This window comes from Meles meles, chromosome 8 (assembly GCF_922984935.1).
Source record: "Meles meles chromosome 8, mMelMel3.1 paternal haplotype, whole genome shotgun sequence".
Lineage (NCBI taxonomy): Eukaryota > Metazoa > Chordata > Mammalia > Carnivora > Mustelidae > Meles > Meles meles.
This window is the reverse complement of record NC_060073.1, coordinates 101,679,368-101,700,137: the sequence shown is the minus strand read 5'-3', so window position 1 is coordinate 101,700,137 and position 20,770 is coordinate 101,679,368. Positions and strand designations below refer to the sequence as shown.

The 20,770-nt window shown below is 43.4% G+C and overlaps 1 protein-coding gene across 3 annotated transcripts in view; it reads left to right on the top strand.

The window, feature by feature from the left end:
- The window catches only part of UBASH3B (ubiquitin associated and SH3 domain containing B), a 136,381-nt gene extending 124,693 nt beyond the window's left edge, over positions 1-11,688 (top strand). For 2 of the 3 annotated variants that reach the window (XM_046015536.1, XM_046015538.1), the window contains exons 12-14: positions 3,848-3,954; positions 5,673-5,782; positions 7,025-8,399. In XM_046015536.1, coding sequence (XP_045871492.1) covers positions 3,848-3,954; positions 5,673-5,782; positions 7,025-7,162 — 355 coding nt within the window. In that variant the 3' untranslated portion in view covers positions 7,163-8,399. Of the gene's footprint in view, positions 1-3,847; positions 3,955-5,672; positions 5,783-7,024; positions 8,400-11,439 lie in introns of those variants that run through there. The other variant, XM_046015537.1, reaches the window with a different exon arrangement.
- Positions 11,689-20,770: the final 9,082 nt, after the last annotated feature.

The window sequence follows — 20,770 nt, the reverse complement described above, 5'->3', positions numbered from 1 at the left end:
TAACGTGTTCTGATCAAGATGCCATGTGACTTCCCTTTGAGGACTCACGACCACCTCCATCCGCCATCCATTCAACACCAACAATGAAAGATGAGATAGAAAATACGATAGAGCTGTACTCAACGACAAGACACACATCTCATAGACTAGCAACTCAAAGTAGTACAGGGAGACCGGACCAGACAGTAGTGGCTGAGAGTGAAGACACGCAGTGTCACCAAGATGGGAGAGCCCTGCATTGGCCATCCTCTTACATGCCTTGGTACAGTGTTCATAATTACCATTTGCACAAATAGCCTGCACACCCCAGCCACACACTGAGAACTCCCCCAGCACAGAAGCTGGGTTCTCTTCATCTCTGTGTTCCCTGAGCTTTTCCTATTTCCAGGTGTATGGTCTGTGTTCAAAACAAGAAAAAGAAAAGACTGGTGATTTCGTAAGTTCACAAATCCAGTGGACCTAATATCTGCATTTAAAATCTATCCTTACAACTCCCCAAACTTATTTTATAAGACCAGTGTTACCCTGATACCAAAGCCAGATAAGTATTCTATAGGAAAGAGATAAGGACTCTGTAAGAAAAGAGAACTATAGATCAATGCTCCTAATAAATATAGATGTAAAAATTCTCAACAAAATATTAGTGAACCAAATTCAACAGCACATTAAAGGAATCACCGTGATCAAATGGGGTTTATCCCTTGGATGCCAGGATGGTTCAACTACAAAAATCAATATATGACATACTGCATTTATAGAATGAAAGTTAAAAATCATACGCTCAACTCATGAAGAAAAATCATTTGACAGAATACCCCATCCTTTAATAGTAAAAATGCTCAACAAATTGGGCATAAAACAAATATACCAAAACATAATAAAGGCCATATATGACAAGCCCACAGCTAACATCAAACTCGTGGTGAAAGATTGAAAGCTTTTTCTCTAAGATCAGGGACAAGGCCCATTCACAAAGTATTGAGAGCAGTCAGGCAAGAAAAAGCAATAGAAGGCATACAGATTGGTAAGAAAGAAGTAAAAATGTCTTTGTAGAGCATATGATTCCATATATGGAAAATCCTAAAGGCTCCACTGTAAGGCTATGAGAATTAATCAACAAACTCAGTAAAGTGCCAGGATATAAAAATCAACATACAGAAATAATTTGTCTTTCTATGTACTAAAACACGTCTGAAGGAGAGATAAAACAATCCCATTCACAACAGCATCGAAAACAAAAAAATACTTAGGAATAAAATCAAGGAAAGAGGTGAAGGATCTGTATACTGAAATATACCAGACCGCTGAAACAAACTGAAGACACAAACACATGGAAAGATATCCTATGTTCATGGATCAGAAGAATAGTATTAGAATGTCCATACTACCCAAAGCCATCTCTAGATTAAAGGCAATCCCTATCAAAACGTCTGTATGGTATTTTCCACAGAACTAGAAAAGACCATCCTAAATTTGGATGGTAGTACAAAAGGTCCTAAATAGCCAAAGTAAACCCAACAAAGAACAACAAACCTGGAAGCATCACACTTCCTGATTTCAAACTAATCTGTACTATTCAAATTGTATGGTACTGGCATAGAAATAGACACAGACCAATGGAGCAGAATTGACAGCCTAGAAGTAAATCCTCAAATATATGTTCAGCTAACATTTGAGAAGGGAGCTGAGAATACTCACTGAGGTACCATAGTTTTTTCAATAAACAGTATTAGGAAAATTGGATAACACTATGCAGATACACCAATCACAAAATTAACTCAAGATGAATTAAAGACTTATACATAAGAACTGAAACCATATAAAGTGAAACTCCATCAAACTAAAAAGTTCTTGCAAAGCAAAAGAAACAATCCAAAAAATGAAAAACAACCTACAAAAGAGGACAGCATATTGCAAATCATGTATCTGATAAGGGGTTAATATCTAAAACATATCAAGAACTCTACAACTCAAGAGTCAAAAAAAAACCAAAAACCTAATTTAAAAATGGGCAGATGGGGCGCCTGGGTGGCTCAGTGGTTTGGGCCGCTGCCTTCGGCTCAGGTCATGATCTCAGAGTCCTGGGATCGAGTCCCGCATCCGGCTCTCTGCTCGGCAGGGAGCCTGCTTCCCTCTCACTCTCTCTGCCTGCCTCTCTGTCTACTTGTGATCTCTCTCTGTCAAATAAATAAATAAAATCTTTAAAAAAAAAAAAATGGGCAGAAGGGGGCGCCTAGGTGGCTCAGTGGGTTAAGCCTCTGCCTTCGGCTCAGGTCATGATCTCAGGGTCCTGGGATCAAGCCCTGCATCAGGCTCTCTGCTCAGCGGGGAACCTGCTTCCCCCTTTCTCTCTGCCTACTTGTGATCTCTGTCAAATAAATAAACAAAATCTTTAAAAAACAAAACAAAAAAAGGCAGGAGAATTTAACAGATATTTTTCCAAAGATGACATACAAATGGCTAACAAGTTCAAGAAAAGATGTCAGCATCACTAGTCATCAGGGAAATGCAATTTAAACCCACAATTGAGAAGTGAAGTGGGGGGAAATCAGAGGGGAGACAAAGCATGAGACACTGTGGACTCTGAGAAACAAACTGAGGTTTTTGGAGGGGAGGGGTGTGAGGGGTTGGGAGGACTTGGTGGTGGGTATTAAGAAGGGCATGTATTGCATGAAGCACTGGGTGTGATGCATAAACAATCTTGGAGCACTGAAAAAATAAAGTTAAAAAATATTTTGAACTAAAAAAAAAATAAATAAAATTCCACATATGAATGGGGGGGAACCCCACAATTGAGATACCACCTCACGCCTGTTAGAATGGCTGTCCTCAAAAAGACAAGAGCTATCCAGTGTTGGTGAGAATGTAAATTGGTGCAGCCACTATGGAAAACAATATGGAGATTCCTTTAAAAATTAAAAATAGAGCTACCATATGATCCAGCAATCCCCCTTCTGGGTATGTATTCAAAGGAAATGAATATGGGAGCTCAAAGAGATCCCCGCACATGGTATCACTCATATGTGGAATCTAAAAAGCCAAACTCAGAGAAACAGACAGCAGTAGGGGGATTTCCAGGGACTGGGGGCTGGGGAAAATGGGGAGATGTTGGTCAAAGGATATAAACTTACAGACAGAAGTTCTGGGGATCTACTGCACAGTGTGGTGATTAGTCAATAATACGGTATTGTATACTTGAAAGTTGCCGAGAAGAGGGTCAATCTTAAATGTTCTCACCACAAAAGGGGAAATGGTGATTAGGTGACCTGATGGAGATGTTAGCTTACCACTGTGGTGGAAATAATTTTATGACAGTAGGTGGACCGATCAACACTTTTATACCTTGAACTTCTACAACGTGAAGCAGCAATTCTATCCCAATAGAACTGGGGAAAACCTCAAAAATAAACAAAACTTATTCTTACAGCTTATGGTGTATAAGGCTAGAAAAGAGGGGCTTGGGACATCTCTGGTGATCTATAGAGATAAATAGATCTAACTCTGCTTTGCTTCCTGTTAGCTGCATGGCCCAGCGCTGATGGTCAGAAAATTAGTCAAACTGCTCATGAGTTAACCCACAAGTGACACCTGTACGGTTTCCCTTTTCCACCGGTCACTTGGACACCTTGCATGCACAGCCTTGATTTCTGCACGTTCTGTACATTTTGACCCCACTTCCATAGAGTGGAACTACTCTTCTCTCTACCTTCCTCCTTTCTAGGGAAATGGGTAAACAGAACTACGGGAACTCTAGAAAGGTCTTGAAATAAAAGTTTAGAATCCTAGCAATTGCTTTGTCTTGGGATCAAAATGTTTTCATCGCCTTTGTTCATTTCTTCTCTTACAGACCTCACATTCCAGTCAGCAAATTAGTGGTTTCAGAATCCTATGACACGTACATTAGTAGAAGTTTCCAAGTGACAAAAGAAATAATAAGTGAGTGTAAAAGTAAAGGTAGGTGATATCATTTTGGACTCTCTAATTAATTATGTGGTCATTCCTCCATCGCCGTCTGTAAGCTATTCAAGCTGTTGCAACTTGCTTTAGCAGACTTGCTTAGGAAGAAAGAAAGACTTCTCTTTCTTATTAGACGCTTTCATGTTAAATTTGTAATATTCTCTCTAGTAAATGGTAGATATGCCATGGGAATATACCAGACCTAGTTGCTATATGAAAGCATTTAGAATTCTGCATTACATCTGTTTATCTTGCAATCTATGAAGGAAGTTCCCTGTTAAAATTTCCAGACATTTCTTAACCTAACACTGTTGTTGCCCAGGATTTGACCCAAGAGCACGGACACCCACACCTTCACCAACACAGTCACTGCTACCACTGACCAAGAGCAGTGTTCTGGAAGACTCCAGTCTGTCACTGTATTTGATAAACACTGAACTCAAATATTTAATGATACATAAGACTAGTCACCATCCATATTTAGGGAAAAAAGGGATGATGAAAGTATATGCACATTTCCACTGCTTTTTATGTTATCTTCATAGAGCAAAAACTGGAATTACACACACCGAAATGTTACCCGTGGAGAGCCCCGGTCAGCAGTATTGTAACAATTAACAGTGATAAACCACTCCTTTCGTTTACTACTCCTGTGCTCCCCGCTGTAAAGATACTCGTCAGCATAGTCTATCAGCCAGAAAGTATCAAGTGCTCCCAGTTCTAAGGTGGCAGCATTGAAAACTGTATTAGAAGAAGTAGCAGAGAGCCCTGTAGACACAGAATCTTTGTATCTTTTTTTTTTTTAAACATTTATTTGACAGAGACAGATCACAAGTAGACAGAGAGGCAGGCAGAGAGAGAGAGAGGGAAGCAGGCTCCCTGCTGAGCAGAGAGCCCCACGCGGGACTTGATCCCAGGACCCCGAGATCATGACCCGAGCCGAAGGCAGCGGCTTAACCCACTGAGCCACCCAGGCGCCCCGAATCTTTGTATCTTGATTGTGGTGTTTACAAAGAATTTCACACGTGATAGACAAAGTAAACTGCATTACGCCAGCAGGCATTTCCTGATTTTGCTAGAGTACCATAGGTAGGCAAGAAATTCCCACTAGGGGAGGTCAGATGCCTGGTATGAGGGACCTCCCAGCTGTGCCTATAGTATATATACTATAATGCAGTATACTATACTATAGTATATGTACTATATACTACACTGTATACTACATACACACATAATATGTGTATCCATATTTCTGTGTACCCATATTACGCAATGTCATAAATATGAGATGTAATTTTACATTGTCTATATTTACCTACTGTATATACATATAATTATAGCCTCCTATGCATCTATAATTATTTTCAGATTAAAAGGTTATTTTTTTAAACGATATTAGGCTGCCTTAGAAATACAAAGCTTTTCAAAATATTGTTTGGCCAAATTGTCTCATTTTTTTAGGATGTCTGTCCCTCCCTGGAACATTTGACCTCCCGTATTTACAAAGTTTACATAGGTCTTTATAGAAATGGTCTTCCCAGGGGTGCCTGGGTGGCTCAGTCGGTTAAGCATCCCACATTGGGCTCCACACTCAGTGGGGGGTCTGCTTGAAGATTCTCTCTCTCTCTCTCAGATAAATAAATAAATCTTTAAAAGGAAGGGAGGAAGGAAGGAAGAAAGAAATGGTCTCCCCAGTCCTTGCTTTTCTTCCCCAGGAAATAACATCCTGATTGTGGCTCACGCGTCTTCCCTGGAAGCATGTACCTGCCAGCTGCAGGGCCTGTCCCCTCAGAACTCCAAGGACTTCGTACAAATGGTCCGAAAGGTAATTCATATTTCTATCACAGAGGCTGTGGGGCCAGGCAGTGTTAGAACGCTCCCTGACCGGCCGACAGCTAAGCTGTTCGCAGCATGTGTTTCTGAGCTGGGAAGATGTGTGTATCGATGCACTCGACCAAGTTGTACTGAGTGGTGCTCTGTGTAGGGCCTCGTGTAAAAGAAAAGGATGTGTTTGAGTGAGTTTTAGTTTCTAGGAGCACAAATTTGGGAAGTAGCTAAGAATTCAAGGCAGATTGTCTGGATTTCCCTGAGGAACCATGGACTGGATGACGAGGGGTGAGGGGACCCAGACAACATCGACAGCTCAGCTAGACGAAAGGGCCTGGGTGGTAAGCCAAAGGAAGCAGTGATTTAAAACGATCGGGCTGCAAGGCAAACCAGGAACAAGGCCACGAGACAAAAACCCATGAGAGTGACCCACACATCTGGATTCTTCCTTCTCAAGCCTGTGGAAGAGGCTTTCCCATCAGTCGCCCTCCCACACACTTCCCTCCAGGCTTCCTGTCTCTGACCCCAGAGAACCCGATTCAAACTCGATTGCAATGCTTTTCTCATTTTCTTTTAAAGTTCATTTATGCATCTGTGTCCACCCCCATTACTCTGTAAGCTGCTTGAAGGCAGAGATTTTTGTCCTGTTTATAATCGCAGCTCTGGGCCCAGGCACAGAAATACATTTAGGGACGCCGTGGCTCCTGACATTAGGAAGGGTGAGCTTCGGCTTCGACTATTACAGATAACCATTCCAAGAAGGGGAAAAAAAAAAAAAAAAAGACGAAACTGGGTGAAAAATCTTTTAAAATAGCATAATCTCTCCCATTGTCCAAATATAATTTCTGAAATGTCTGAGCCGCATTTTCAGCTTGATTCACAATTACAAATTAACTCCGGGCACCTCAGCTTTCTGTATGATTGTCCTCTTTCCTCCCACACTATTAAGCAGCAATCTATAAACAATTACTTAATTACACTAGGGGAGCTCACCGTTTAATGAATCTTTTCTGGTGAATCCCTTTGCTGTGTAAATGCCTTTCCCTCTAATTTGTCAATTTCATCCGTTTCCTTTTCCTTTATTGATTTTTGGAAGAGAGGCTGGTCTACAAAGCCCCTGTCAGTTCCTGGGACTGTTCCTTATTCCCAAGGGCCACCTGAAGATCTTTATGTGTAGGTCAAAGGGAAAGCATTAAACCTCTGTTTTCTGTTTCCCCTTCCTTGACTACTCTGACTTCAGATCCCATACTTGGGGTTTTGTTCCTGCGAAGAGCTGGGAGAAACTGGGATATGGCAGCTGACAGACCCACCTATCCTCCCTCTTACCCATGGACCAACTGGGGGCTTCAACTGGAGAGAGACCTTGCTGCAAGAATAAATCATGGCAGTGAACGAGAAGAGGAAGCTCTAGAAGGCCTTTGGGAGAAGCGTCTTTCTGTGTGTTCAGTGACAGTGGCCAAGTCCGTACCACCTCCTAAGTGGACAGCTCAGAGTCTTTGAGCAGATTTCCTTTCATGCTTTAAAGCTCTGATGATGATGAGACTGTGGGAATGAGAAAAAGACCTGATTCAGGGATGGAATTCATTCTCTCTGGATGCTTACCTAGCTAACAAAGCTTTCAAGAACTGTCTTCGTAAATCAAGGCACCTGCTACAGCAGCAGATGTGTTCTTCCTTCTGTGCATGGCTAAGGAGCCGGAGAGCTCCTGAAGGAGCAGTCAGCATGCTCCAAGGAAGAATGGGAGAGGAGGTTGTGTGTCTAGAATCCAGCTGGAGAGACACTGAGCTGCCAGTTTGGGGATGGGATTCTCTTTTGAACTCCATGTCCAGTTAGGCCAAGCCAAGCTGAGGGATTCTTTCTAAGGTTGTTGGAAAACACGGCCCTGCAGAGAGTTGTTCTTATTACACATCAAATTCTACCCTCCCTAGGACCCCCACACCCGTGCTGCTGGCTCAAGACGCCTGCTTGATGACTCAGTCCACCCTGGTACCTACTCTCGCCGCGTTTTCTCTAGAACAACTGGCTACGGCTTTTTGCTATGGCCCTTCCCCCTCGCTTCTCTCTGTGAAATAGGGAGACCAAGCACTTTTGGACACTCAGGAGGAAGACAGACGTGTGACGTATTCGATTGTGGGAGCAAAGAACTTGCAAAATTTGAAGCGACCTGGCATTATCCACATCACGGCATTTCCAAATCACCATGATCTGCTCATCTTTGCCCCTAGAGTCTAGACTGTGGTAACTGGTGAAGGAGGTTGGCATTTTGAAAGCGTGTGTGTTCGGTCCATTACTTGAGTCAGCAAGCAGCTCGTTCCTGTGCAATACGGACGTCTTTACAGACCATACCCGGGGTCAGGTCATTGTACACAGAGTACTTGTCACTGAAGGCAGAACATCCACCAATGCATCAATGACACCAGGGACGCTCAAAGAAGTCAGGGAACTAATTTAAAGGACGGCAGTCGTGATTGCCGTGCGTGCTGTCATTTTCTATTTGTTTGTTTTTCTAGAACTTAACATACCGAGGTAGGGCTACTTAAGAAAAGGTGGGAGAACCCAGTCCTGTGGTTTCTCGTCACACCTGCTTCCTGAATCCAGAGGGAGTTTATTTAAAAGAAAAATAAATGACAATCAAATTAAGACATCAGTTATTGATGTGTATTTAACTGTGTGACTAGCTGACTGTTGGCCGCACGCAACGGTCTGGTGCGCTGTAGTTCACTGTGTAGACTGTGTGTGCAGATGAGATCCAAGACATGTAGAGAAACAGTGTAGAACAAATCAGTATATGTTGTAGCAAATAGTACATATGAAACCCGAAAATAGATCTGTGCTCCTATTTGAAACTGGAAAGTGAGGATCCCTAAAAAGAGGAGGAAAGTGAAAGGATGCTGGCTGTGTGTCTTAATCAGCAAGAAGATTACAGTTGGGTGGTTTTTTGTTTTTTGTTTTTTTTTAGGCCACTTAGACAAATATGTAATGAATTTTAGATTTTTAAGAAACAAACTTGATTTTTTCTAGCATTGCCCCAACACTGATCCAGCTACTGGGTATAAAAATACTCCATGCTCATGTCCTTGAGTAATAGAAAATGTTTTAACCTGAAAAATGGGGGAAATATTCCCAGTAAGAGATTTCTAGGAGAAAAATCACATTACGGCTGATAGGATGTCACTGCTATTCATTCTTTCATCTGTAATGAAATGAATCTACTGTTTAATCAGATCCGTAATGTTCATTAGATTCTCCACAAATTTTCTTGGACTTGCAATGGTCAGAATAATACTTGAACACCTTACATATGACTTCCTTGAAGACTGTAGCTGTGTGTTCTGGGCAGCGTCTGTACCTGGACAGAATAGGGCTCGGGATAGGTTCTCCTCTCCCTCCCTCTTGGCTGTCTTGGTCCTGTGATGACCTGAGATGCCAGTTCAGCTGGGTACCAGCCCATTGTCCTTAGCACAGTATGGACGGAGTCTTAGGCTGTCCTCTACATGAGCAGGAGGCAGAGATCTGAAATCATTTGCTGAATAATTGAGGTAGAAAACCCTGAATTCAGGAGTTTATTCTTCTGCTTTCATTGTCCGGATCATTGATCAAAATGGCCTGAATGATCTGAATTCACATTCGATTCTCTTTTCACGTATTGGTATTTAAAAAACTAAGACTCCAACGGAGATATTCTTTGAAAATCATGTTGAATCTGTGTGTAATAAAAAGAATGCAGGAGTGTATTACGTGATTTCATTTTCATCCAAATATTCTAGGTTGACATCACACCCTGAACTTCAGCTCGGTTCTTTTTGATCTGAGGCTGATGCTTATTTAGAACTAACATTGGGGGTAGGGAAGACAGGGAAGAAAGGAAGGAAGGAAGGAAAGAAGGACAGACGGGGACGGACAGATGGACTTGAAGAGAAGAAGAATCAAATGTTACTTGCAGAGGGGAACTTTTTTTTTTTTTAATGGTAAAAGTTGCCTGAAATGGATCTGAAATTAACTAAAGGCTTTGTTCTGGGATTGAAACTCTGAAACAGTTTGCTGCTGGTACAAGAGTGTCCCATCAGTCCGCTAATGCCCCAGTATTATTCATAGGTAGGACTTCGGTTTCGGTGATTTTAACATGCCACGTCTATTCCTTGTGGACGGGAATAATTGGCACATTTTAATGCACAAGCTGGGGGTCTCACTTTCCCAGGCCCTCTTCTCCATCACTGCATTGGTAGCCGGGAGCTTATTGCTTTAGCCCAGTGTGGAGTTAGAATACAGTGTTTTCCATTACATTTAGATTCATAGAATCTGAATGGCTGATTAAATGGCCATCTGATGGCTGAAAGAGGGGGGTATTTTTCACCCTGTAGTGAATGGCTTGGAGGAGTTTCTACTTTTTATTTGAATTATACTTTAACCAAAGAATTATTTTAAAATAACCTTATATTTAAAAGATGATTTTACAGAAAATAAAAAATTAAAAAAAAAAAAAACAGTATCTCCTGGAGTGATGTCGGTTTGGTAAATCATTGTGGATAATTTTCTTGCATTTTAGGCTGATGTGGTCATTCTCCTGTCAGTGGTATTTGGATGCATCTACATTGTCCTCCAGCGGTGCTTAGCATTACCATAAATGTATCTTTTCCACTCAACTCGCTGTGTTCCTATTGAAGGAAGTCTTCTGTTTCAATTACCTAGTGTCACTGGGAACTAATTGAAAAGCTGCAGTAAGAGAAGTTCTGTCACATTGTCTTTGTAGAAAAGCGTCCCTCTGTAGCAAAAAGGGAGGCATTCCTCTGTAACCTAGGCACTCTGCAACTCCCCGGTTTAATTTGAAAGCGGTGATGAATTGCTCTTTTGAATCTACTCTGAGTAATGCGTGTGTTCGAATACAGATGAACCTCCCTCCCTTAATTTTCACAGGCAGAGTCACAACTGTACTGTGTCTGCGGGAACTCAGATAATGAGGCGCAAGGTTATTTGCATTTAAATTGTAGTCCTGCACACATATGAGAACTAAGAGGCAGGAGTCTAGTCCGGCTGCCTTGCCGGCAGGGATGACACTAGCCTTGGAGGGTAGGGGAAAGAGCATTTTTAACATCTACTTAGGTTAATACTTTACAGAGGTGATGGGGGGATATTTTGTTCAGTGATGGCAGATGCTTTTCATGTTTAAACATAGGATTCAAATTGGATTTGCTTCTCTTTAGCACTTCAACATAATGAATTTTTCCTACGAAAGTAACTAGCTATAATGAAAATCCGAGGGAAGGGGGAAAAAATGCCACTAAAGACGGAGGAAATAACTTGATCTTTAAATACGTATAATATTACGTTCGGCGTATGTAAGTTTAAAATTATAGTGAGGAGTAGTCACACTTAATAGACAATCAGCTCTTACAGATGTCTTACACAGTACCACTTAGCTGCTATTACCCACACAAAAATCGGGATTTTGCAGCTGTTGAACTATTCTTGGACTCTGTACAGGATACACATGGATCATGGGAAATGTGTGCTGGTTCTTTCTCGGATGGGAACGCCATCCCAAAGCATTTCGGTTATGCATAGACCATTCTCAACCTGCTGTTTTTAGAGGTATATTGGTTTCTTTCTCATTTATAAGGCTATTGTATTTTTTTTTTATTCTTCTATGTGATTCAGGTGTATTTATTTGAAGAAAAGGGTTTGTCATTATAAGAAGGGAAACCACACGGAACTGTATCACCAAATCCCTTGTAAACTACCTGTGGCATCTACGCTTTCCCGGCTATGTGCTCTTCCTCTGGATACAGCCCCAGCGCCATTGTAACTAGATCATTCCATTCCAGGAGCATCACCGTTTAAGTGGTTCACAGATGATTTAATAAAGAGGAACTGTGTCCTCAGTCAATCCAGAGCAATCTCATATTAAATTCGGAGTGGTCTCTATTCCTATCATGTTTTGAGATGTTACTGTGGTCATTATTGTTTCATGAATGTCCATTAAGAGTGGGATTCTTCGCTCAGGGGCCCAGAAGGGGGTTTGCTGCTGATGGAAATGGGAAGATGCTCTGGGAGCACGGTGGGGGTCTCTGATTCCCCTTTGGTGAGGCTTCCCTCTGGGTCTACCGGGCTGGAGAGGTGACTCGCCCAGGAGTGAGAAACTGTGCTCCAAAATGCTCACATTGCGCATGTACGAGCCCTCAGCCCTCACCCCTGCTTGCCTTGAGGAGGTAAGTGCACAAGGGACCATCCATAGATTAAGAATTCGGGTAAGAAGAGGGAAATCCAGCGCAAGCTAGGTTCCACACTACCAAAAGTCATAATAGGCCACCCCCCTTCTTTTTTTGAGAAAGAGAGCGTGAGCAGGAGGAGGGGCAGAGAGAGAATCTCAAGCCGACTCCTCGAAGAACACAGAGCCCCACAAAAGGGCTCGATCTCTCCATCCTGAGATCATGACCTGAGCTGAAATCAAGAATCAGATGCTCGAGGGACTGAGCCATGTGGGCACCCCAACCCCATTTTTGAAGTAAGGCTATGTGAAACTAATAGAAGTTAGAATAAACCGCGTATGCAGATTTATTCTCAGGACACGAACACAGGTTTTCATGGACAGAGCCAGCCACAATCTGGGCCGCGTTTACTTCCTGAGGAAACGTAACAGCGAATGCTCATATCTGACAAAGGACCAAGCTATGTTTAGCCTCGTGGCTGGTTCTCGGTGGTTCTCTGCCTGCCAGATCCCCCAAACTCATTTTGCCCTCTTGTGATGTATGTAAAAGCTGCCTGCACATCCAGAGAAAATGAATCCACGTGCTCTGGATTTAAGCCAAAATCAGCAAAAAAAAAAAAAGTAAATAAATAAATAAGTAAGTAAGTTGAGGACCAAAAAGCACTCTTCCTTCTAAAGAAACAGAATACTTCGTTCTGCCAGAAATAAACACATAAAACCCAGACGGCTTGCTCCTGACCGTGGAGAGCAGCAGGTCTGGAGAGCTCCTCGGCGACACTGTACTGGTGGCGCAATCCGGAAGGTCTGTGTATCGCCGGAGAAGAATCTCGTGATGTACCAGGGAAGCGGCCCTTATTCTGGCATCAGACAGAGCTAGGTTCTTATCCTGGCTCAGCCGCTTACTGGACCACTTAAACTGTTCTCACCCGTAAAATGGGCACATGAGTTTTTACAGCATGGTTGTGGGATATATGATAACAACTATAAAATGCCTAATACGGGCACCTGGGTGGCTCAGCGGGTCAAGCGTCTGACTCGTGGTTTCGGCTCAGGTCCTGGTCTCAGGGTCCTGGCATTGAGCCTGGTGTCAGGCTCTGTGCTCAGTGTGAGAGTCTGCTTGCCCCTCACCCTCCGCACCTCCCCCTGCTCATGATTGCTCTGTCCCTAAAGTGAATAAATAAAATCTTTTTAGAAAAGGATTTTCTCTTTCTCCCCCCCACTCTCTGTGCGCCCCGCCCACTCTCTCCACCTCCTTCTCTTAAAACAAATAAACAAACAAATAAATAAAATGCCTAATGGGACACACTAGTAAGATACTATCTGCTAGTAAATAAATAATTGCTTTTGCTAAGGCCAAAGAGAAATGAACACATATCGCCATTTCCTTATGTGTGGAAAATATCAGAGACAAGGAACAAAAGCAGCCTCATTCATACCGGTATCACTATTACCCCCAGAAGTTATCTTCCTCAGTAAGAGGATGTGTTGGTTGCATTCTGGGGTCTGCCTACGAGGCTGCCTTAAAGATTTACCACCTTCCTCTTAAAAGCCCATTTTCGTTTCTTGTAATTTTACAAGGCAAGGAGAGCAGGTATTATGAACGCAGTATATGAAACAAACAAAGACACAGAGGGCGTGGATTCATCCCCGATTCTACAGTATTGACTGAACACGATGTTCTTGGCACGGTGGCAAGCTGATGCTACAGTGACAAAGAAAGCAAGGTCCCCGCCCCTATGGAGCAGAGACAGAGACACGGAATGCACAAACAAGATAATTACAGAGGCTGATCAATGTAGTCTAGGAAGAAAACTGGGTTATCCAATAGTAACTCTGGGACGGATGTGGGGCAGGGCGTACTTGACATAAGGTCGGGTGCGGTGTCCCCGAGCAGCTGGCCAGGAAGCCGGGTGCAGAGCTAGATGGGGTTTCAAGGAAGACCGAAGGAATGCAGATGTCCCCCCAATGAAAAGGAGTTCTCTGGCTTAGCACACCAGGGGTCAGGGAGCTAAAGTTAGGAAGCACAGCAGAAAGTGGGGAGAGGGGTGCCTGGGTGGCTCAGTGAGTTAAAGCCTCTGCCTCCGGCTCCGGTCGTGATCCCAGGGTCCTGGGTTCGAGTTCCGCTTCGGGCTCTCTGCTCAACAGGGAGCCTGCTTCCCCCTCTCTCTCTGCCTGCCTCTCTGCCTAGTTGTGATCTCTCTCTGTCAAAAAATTAATAAAATCTTAAAAAAAAAAGTGGTGAGAGAGACAGGGTTGGAGGTAGGCAGACCTAGACACAGGGCTTGGCGAGCTACCCGCCCACAAGCAGAATCCAGCCCACTGTCTGTGTTTAATCGGCCCACAAGCTAAGAATGTCTTTACAATTTCAAATGATTAAAGAACACCAAAAGAGGAATGCTATTTCACGGCACATGCTAATTATATAGAATCCAAATTCCAGGGCCTATCAATAAAGTTTTATTGTCACAAAGCCATGCTCATTCATTTACATTTTGCCCAAGGTTGCTTCCAGCCTGCTAGGGCAGGCGCTGCAGCAGACTCTGTATGCCCCACAAAACCTAAAATATTTACTACTTGGTGCTTGACAGAAAAAGTTCACCAACCTCCGCTGAGACCGTGGCAAAGCACATGGGTTTTATTCTAAGCCCGAAGAATCCAGCACAGACACAAGTCTACCTGGCATAAAAACTGTGGGTTCAGAGGCTGGCAAAGTGATAACCAACATCTCCCGAGTGCTAATGCGTATCAGACACTGTTCTAAGTACTTAACAGGTAGAAACTTCTCTAATTTTCTTGATCACCCTATTCAATAGATACTCTTATTATTCCAAGTTTACAGAAAAGGAAGCAGAGTCTTACAAAAATCCGGTAACTTGCCCAAAGTCACATGGCTAGTACACGCTGGGGCACAGATCTGCGCCGTGTCAGCCTTGTTCCAAAGCGTGGACTAATCGTTTAAGATATTTTTGTAAAGAAATCTTAAGGCAAATATTGCCCAGCCCTGAGGCACCCGGGGGGATACTTGGTTTCTTCAGAATGCAGTTTAGAAACCACTGGTTTCATTTAACCCCCTCATTTGCAGATGAGGACCGCTTGGGAAGTCATTTGTCCTGGGAAAGACGTGTGAGGTGAGATGTGAAGCCGGCACCTGCTGTCTGGGTGCGTTTCCCCCAAACCACAGTCATCAGCCCCTACTTGGGTTCATTTTTCAGTGTGATCCGTTTGATTCAATTCCAGGCAGCAGTCTTTAGAACAAGAGCTGAGCGGACTTTCTCCTTTTGCAGGTCAATCTAACTTACCAGGGTTCCTGGGGGCATGAGATAAGAGCTCCAGACTGATGGAGGATTTTCTGTGTGCCACTGTGCTGAGCGCTCGGGATACTATGTTAAATTCATACCTCCTGGCCATACCTCCCACGCTGTAATTATTCTCCCCATTCTACAGATGGGGAAACTGACACCAAGAGGCTTGGGCATTATTGAGGGCTACAAGGCCACCAGTGGCAGGGCCCAAGTGACGAGTCCAGATCTGTCTGCCTCCTACCCTCCACCCCGTACTCGTCCCATTAGACTTCACTACTGCTGAAAAGGCTTTTCTCAATAATTACTGTGGTTGCTCTCTGGTTTAGAAACTCTAGCCACATTGTGTGTCTACAACAGAGTTCAAAGACTCCGAGCACCAGCTGCAAACTACCCACCCAAGGCATCTGCTGGGAAATGCAGGCAAGACCACCTCATGCCCTAGCCTTGGGAAAGACCACGGACTCTTCGTACCAGCCAGAAAATGTCAAGAAGAAAGTTTAGGCCCCTCTTATAATTGCAACAAAAACCCCAGTGGCTTCTACACATGGGGAAACCCCCTGTCACTCCTGACCCTTCAAACCATCCATCCTTCACCTACTTCATAAATGTCTCCTTCTTCAGTTTTTCTTTTTCCCTCACAAAGCCTAGATTGACCAAGGTGATGGTGGGAGAGAAAGGATGGCTATCTCTCTGAAATCTGTACCCCCCATGAAATGTTATTTCCTATTAGTCCTGGAACATAGTAGAAGGATTCATTCAAGAAGATCAAAATGACAACAGGCCGTCAGCGGCGAGGCCTCCCACATACAAGGTGGTCAGTAGACACCCTTCCATTAGCAAACAGGTAGAAGGTCACTCCCTGACCACCGCGCTCCAACCTCATCTTTTCCTTCCACACGGCAAGGCACCCACAGCAGCTGCCTTCCTCTGCTAAGCCCCCTCGGGGCCGCAGGCTGAAGCGGGGCGGGGAGGGGACAGGAAGAACCGTGCAAACCACAACTGTGTGTCATTCACAGTCATAAGCCTGCCTTGAGGCTCTGCACCCACGGGCCATTTTAAACCTCAGTCCAGTGGACGATCATGACGTTTGTCAAGGTCTGTGACCAAGTGACTGTCACACCCGTGGGTGAAAAAGATACACTCATCATTGCCCACAGCACAATCTAAAGTGAGGTCTTCTTTAAGGCTCTGGAAGAATTCGAAGTCAAGCATCCTTTTAGGCTTCAGAGCAAAAAGAACACCTCAAATGTTCTTTCATTCGCTCATTCATTTGCTAATTTATTTCATGTGCTGTGGTGGGTCAGGTGCCCCAGATCTAGACGTTAAGATGGAAGAGGGAGGATGTTGGGTGAGATGGGTCTCTTCCGCTGACAGCAATTCCCACAGAAGGACCCAGCTGGCATGTCCCAACCTTCCAGCCCATGGGGGACCAGGGGAGAATCTGGGTGGCGTGTCAGAGAGCACTCCCCAAATGCCAACTAAGGACCGGTATTTAATTCAACTAACCTGAACTTTGTTTCTCTGAATTAGGTTATCATGAGAAGCAAATGTGGGAACATAACAGGTTCTCGTTAATGTTACTCTACAACTGATTCAATGTAATAAACAATTATTAAAAACTACCTTTGGTAAACAACCCAGCAATCTAGCTGCAGGCAAACAGGTAAACAAACTGTGGTATATTTACATAATGAGCCACTACTTGGAGCTAGAAATGAATGAACCCTGAACACGTGCTACGTCACAGGTGAACCTCAAAATAATTATCCAAGTGAAAGAAGCCAGACCAAAGAAAGTGCATACTGTATGATTCCATTTATGGAAACTTCTAGGAAATGAAAAGCTAACCAATAGAGACAGAAAGCAGATCCATGGGGGGCTTCTGGATGGGAGGTGGGGAGGGACAGGAGGAAACTTGCAGGGGTGACTGGGATATTCACCATCTTGACAGTGATAAAGTGTTCATGGGTGTAGGCATGTGTCAAAATGTATGAAATTGTACACTTTTGGACAGGCAGGGTCATTATGTCAGTTACACCACAATAAAGCTATTTGGAAAAAAACTATGCTGTGGAAGGATCAGTGCCGGGAACACCAAGGTAAGTGAAAATCTGCATTCAGGAAGCTGGGAGCCTAGCAAGGGAGAAAGATACATACTCAATTAATAGAATGCTAATCAGAAGACAGACCAGTATGAGAAAAAGAAAAAATAATTATGGGGCAAAGAAAAGGAGAGAGGTGATTTCCTTTTTTTTCCCTAGGAGTACAGAGGACAGTAATGGCTAACCACATGCCAGGAACTATGCACAGTAACTTCTTTCATTCTTACAACAACCCTATGAGTGGGTACTGTCATTGTACCCATTTCACAGGTGAGGAAATAGGCTTTGGCTCCAGAATCCATGTTCTAGTCCCTACTCCTCTCTGAGAAGTGCCACATTTGATCTGGGCCTTAGAAGAGGATTAGAATCTCCCTAGATAGAGAAGGCCATGTGGGGCCAAGAGGGCCCAAAACTATGACCCAGTGAGACTATGACTATCAAAACGTACTATATGCTTGAAGTACAGCAAGAAAGTTCTAGGAGCATATTTTGAGTTGGGGTAGAGAAGAGGGCTGAAAAGTAGATAGGGGTTAGGGTGTGAATGGCCTTCGATGATGTGCTGAAGAGTTTGGATGACGATCTTCAGGCAGAAGGAAGTCACTGGAGGTTTCTGAGCAGAAGAATATTCGTGTTTTAGAAGGAGAATGGGAAGAAAACAGAAAATCTACCTGTCTGCAGTTAAATGAACACCTGGAACATTTCATGGAAACTGATTCACAGGTGTGGCACGAAAATCACATTAAATCAATAGATTTGGCTGGACTACACTGCAATTTTTTTTTAAAGATTTTATTTTTTTATTTGTCAGAGAGAGTGAACACAGGCAGACAGAGTGGCAGGCAGAGGCAGAGGGAGAAGCAGGCTCCCTACCGAGCAAGGAGCCCGAAGCCAGGACTCGATTTCAAGATGCTGGGATCATGACCTGAGCCGAAGGCAGCTGCTCAACCAACTGAGCCACCCAGGCGTCCCTACACTGTAATTTTAATTTCAATCTCAGGATATTTTATTCTCTGGTAACCTGAATCCTGTATTCATTCTGTTTTCATACATTTTTACCCAACAATGAAAATTACAGAAAACCACCCCTGGAAAAGAGAGAAGCAGGGGCAGCTGGGTGGCTCAGTTGATTAGGCATCCCAACTCTAGATTTCGGCTCAGGTGATGATCTCAGGGTTCTGGGATGGAGCCCTGCATCAGGCTCCATGCTCAGTCAGGAGTCTGCTTAAAGAATCTCTCCCTCCTCTGCCCCTCCCCCAGCACTCATTCAACTCTCTCTATCTCTCTTTCTCAAATAAATAAATCTTTAAGAGAGAGAGAGAGAGAAAAGTAAAGTAATCCTTCTCCAGGCCCCTATCTGAATTTAATTCACAGCTGGACCAAGAATTTTTTCCACTGGCTTAAAATGAAAAGTCCCATGCTGACATTTTTACTTCTGTTTCCTGTAAAAGTGGTTTCTGACCTCCTCATACATTCAAGTTAGAGGATAAGCTCATGACCTGGAAAATGAGTATCTAGGTCCAGACAAGATGTGAGCTCCATGCTGGCCCATGTGAGATTACTAGAAATAAACTCCTTGTCCTCTGTGCTTTGACAGGAAGCATTAGGAGATCCTAGAAGGAACAGCACTCTTCCAGGTGAAAATGTGAGAAATTATCAACTAACCAAGGGCAATTCACATCTCCCATGGGAGGCCCAAAAAGACACTGTGTGACCCCATTCCTTGGACTTTCTTAAAGAGGTAGACAGGGTACAAAAAGAAGGCGGCACCCTAAAGCAAGGACATGGCAATCACAGGAAAACCGAAAGCTTAGACACCATAGAGCCTTATATATGAAACTGGAATTACCTGGAGGAATTTCATGCAAAAAAAAAAAAAAAAATCCAACCAAAGACTGAAGTCTTGGCTTGTCTTCTCAGCTCTGCCACTGACTGAAACACTCCAAGCAAACCACCCAGTCCTCTATTTAAAAAAAAAAAATGGTAGGATGCAACTTACGCATTCCCTGTTTCCATAAGCAAGTCCATATATGTCAAAAGAGTCATTAAGCAGTTTATGGAGAAACCCGTCTGACCTCAGCCACACCAGCTGGTAGCAGAGTGAGGGTTAGCTCCTCGATGTTTTGATGTCCGTTCCAGAACGCTGTCCGTGTTGCTCAAACTTGACTTATGATACCCCAGAGAGCTTGTTAAACACGCAGGTGGCTCCTCATTCAAGTGAGAGTCTGATTGAATCACTCCCGGGCTGACCCTAGCCAACTGCACTTTTTGGCTGGAGGCCCAAGGCCTTTATATCATCATACAGTTAGGGAAATGTTACCTTCTATCATGCTATGCCCTACAAGAAAATTCTATTTTCTCTCCTCTTTTCATTCTATCTGTTAAAATAGGTAAAATATTCAAGAGGCACCTGGTTGGTTTGGTCAGTTAAGCATCCGACTCTTGATTTCGGCTCAGGTCATGATCTCAGGGTCATGGCATCGAGCCCTGCATCAGGCTCCAGGCTCAAGACAGAATCTGCTTGAGATTCTCCCTCTCCCTCTACCTTTGCCTTCCCTTTGCTCACACACCCTCTTGCTCCCTCTCTCTCTCAAATAAATAAAATCTGTAAAAAAAATTTAATAAAAAAGGTAAAATATTTGAAAAATATTTTTGATGGATAAAATTTTCTCTGCCCAAGGTATCAACAGATTTACAGAGTAACAGCGGTCATTTTTGTTTTTAAGTTTTATTCTATTATTTTGTAAAGTAATCTCTGCACCCAAGTGAGGCTTGAACTCACCACCCCAAAATCAAGAGTGCTTTGTCAACGGAGCCAGCCAGCTGCCCCCTCATTTTAATTAGAACCAGTGAATATTATTTCCTTTGTAATTTTCCAAACATTGCAGTCTAGACTATTTTTTAACCATAAATCTATTAGCATTCTGCTGTGTGGCCTAGAAAAAACGAAATAGTGTATCTCAATTTGCCCAATTAATGACAATTAAATACCAAAATGGCACATTTGCCTATTGTCACCCCTCACTAGATCATAGTCTCTTTTAAGATATTTATCTTTTTACCTTTTTTTTAAAAGATTTTATTTATTTATTTGAAAGAGACCACAAGCAGGCAGAGAGGCAGGCAGAGAAAGGGAGAAGCAGGCTCCCTGCTGAGCAGAGAGGCCGATGTGGGGCTCGATCCCAGGACCCTGAGACCACGACCTGAGCAGAAGGCAGAGGCTTTAACCCACTGAGCCGCCCAAGTGCCCCTGATACAGATTTTTTAAATGATCAGATAATGTGAGTGGATGGATCCTGCCCCTGAAACCATTATACACTGTTGTCAGAAATGAAAAACAAAGGCTCAGCAACAATAGTCCTGTTATCATTGTCTAAGAC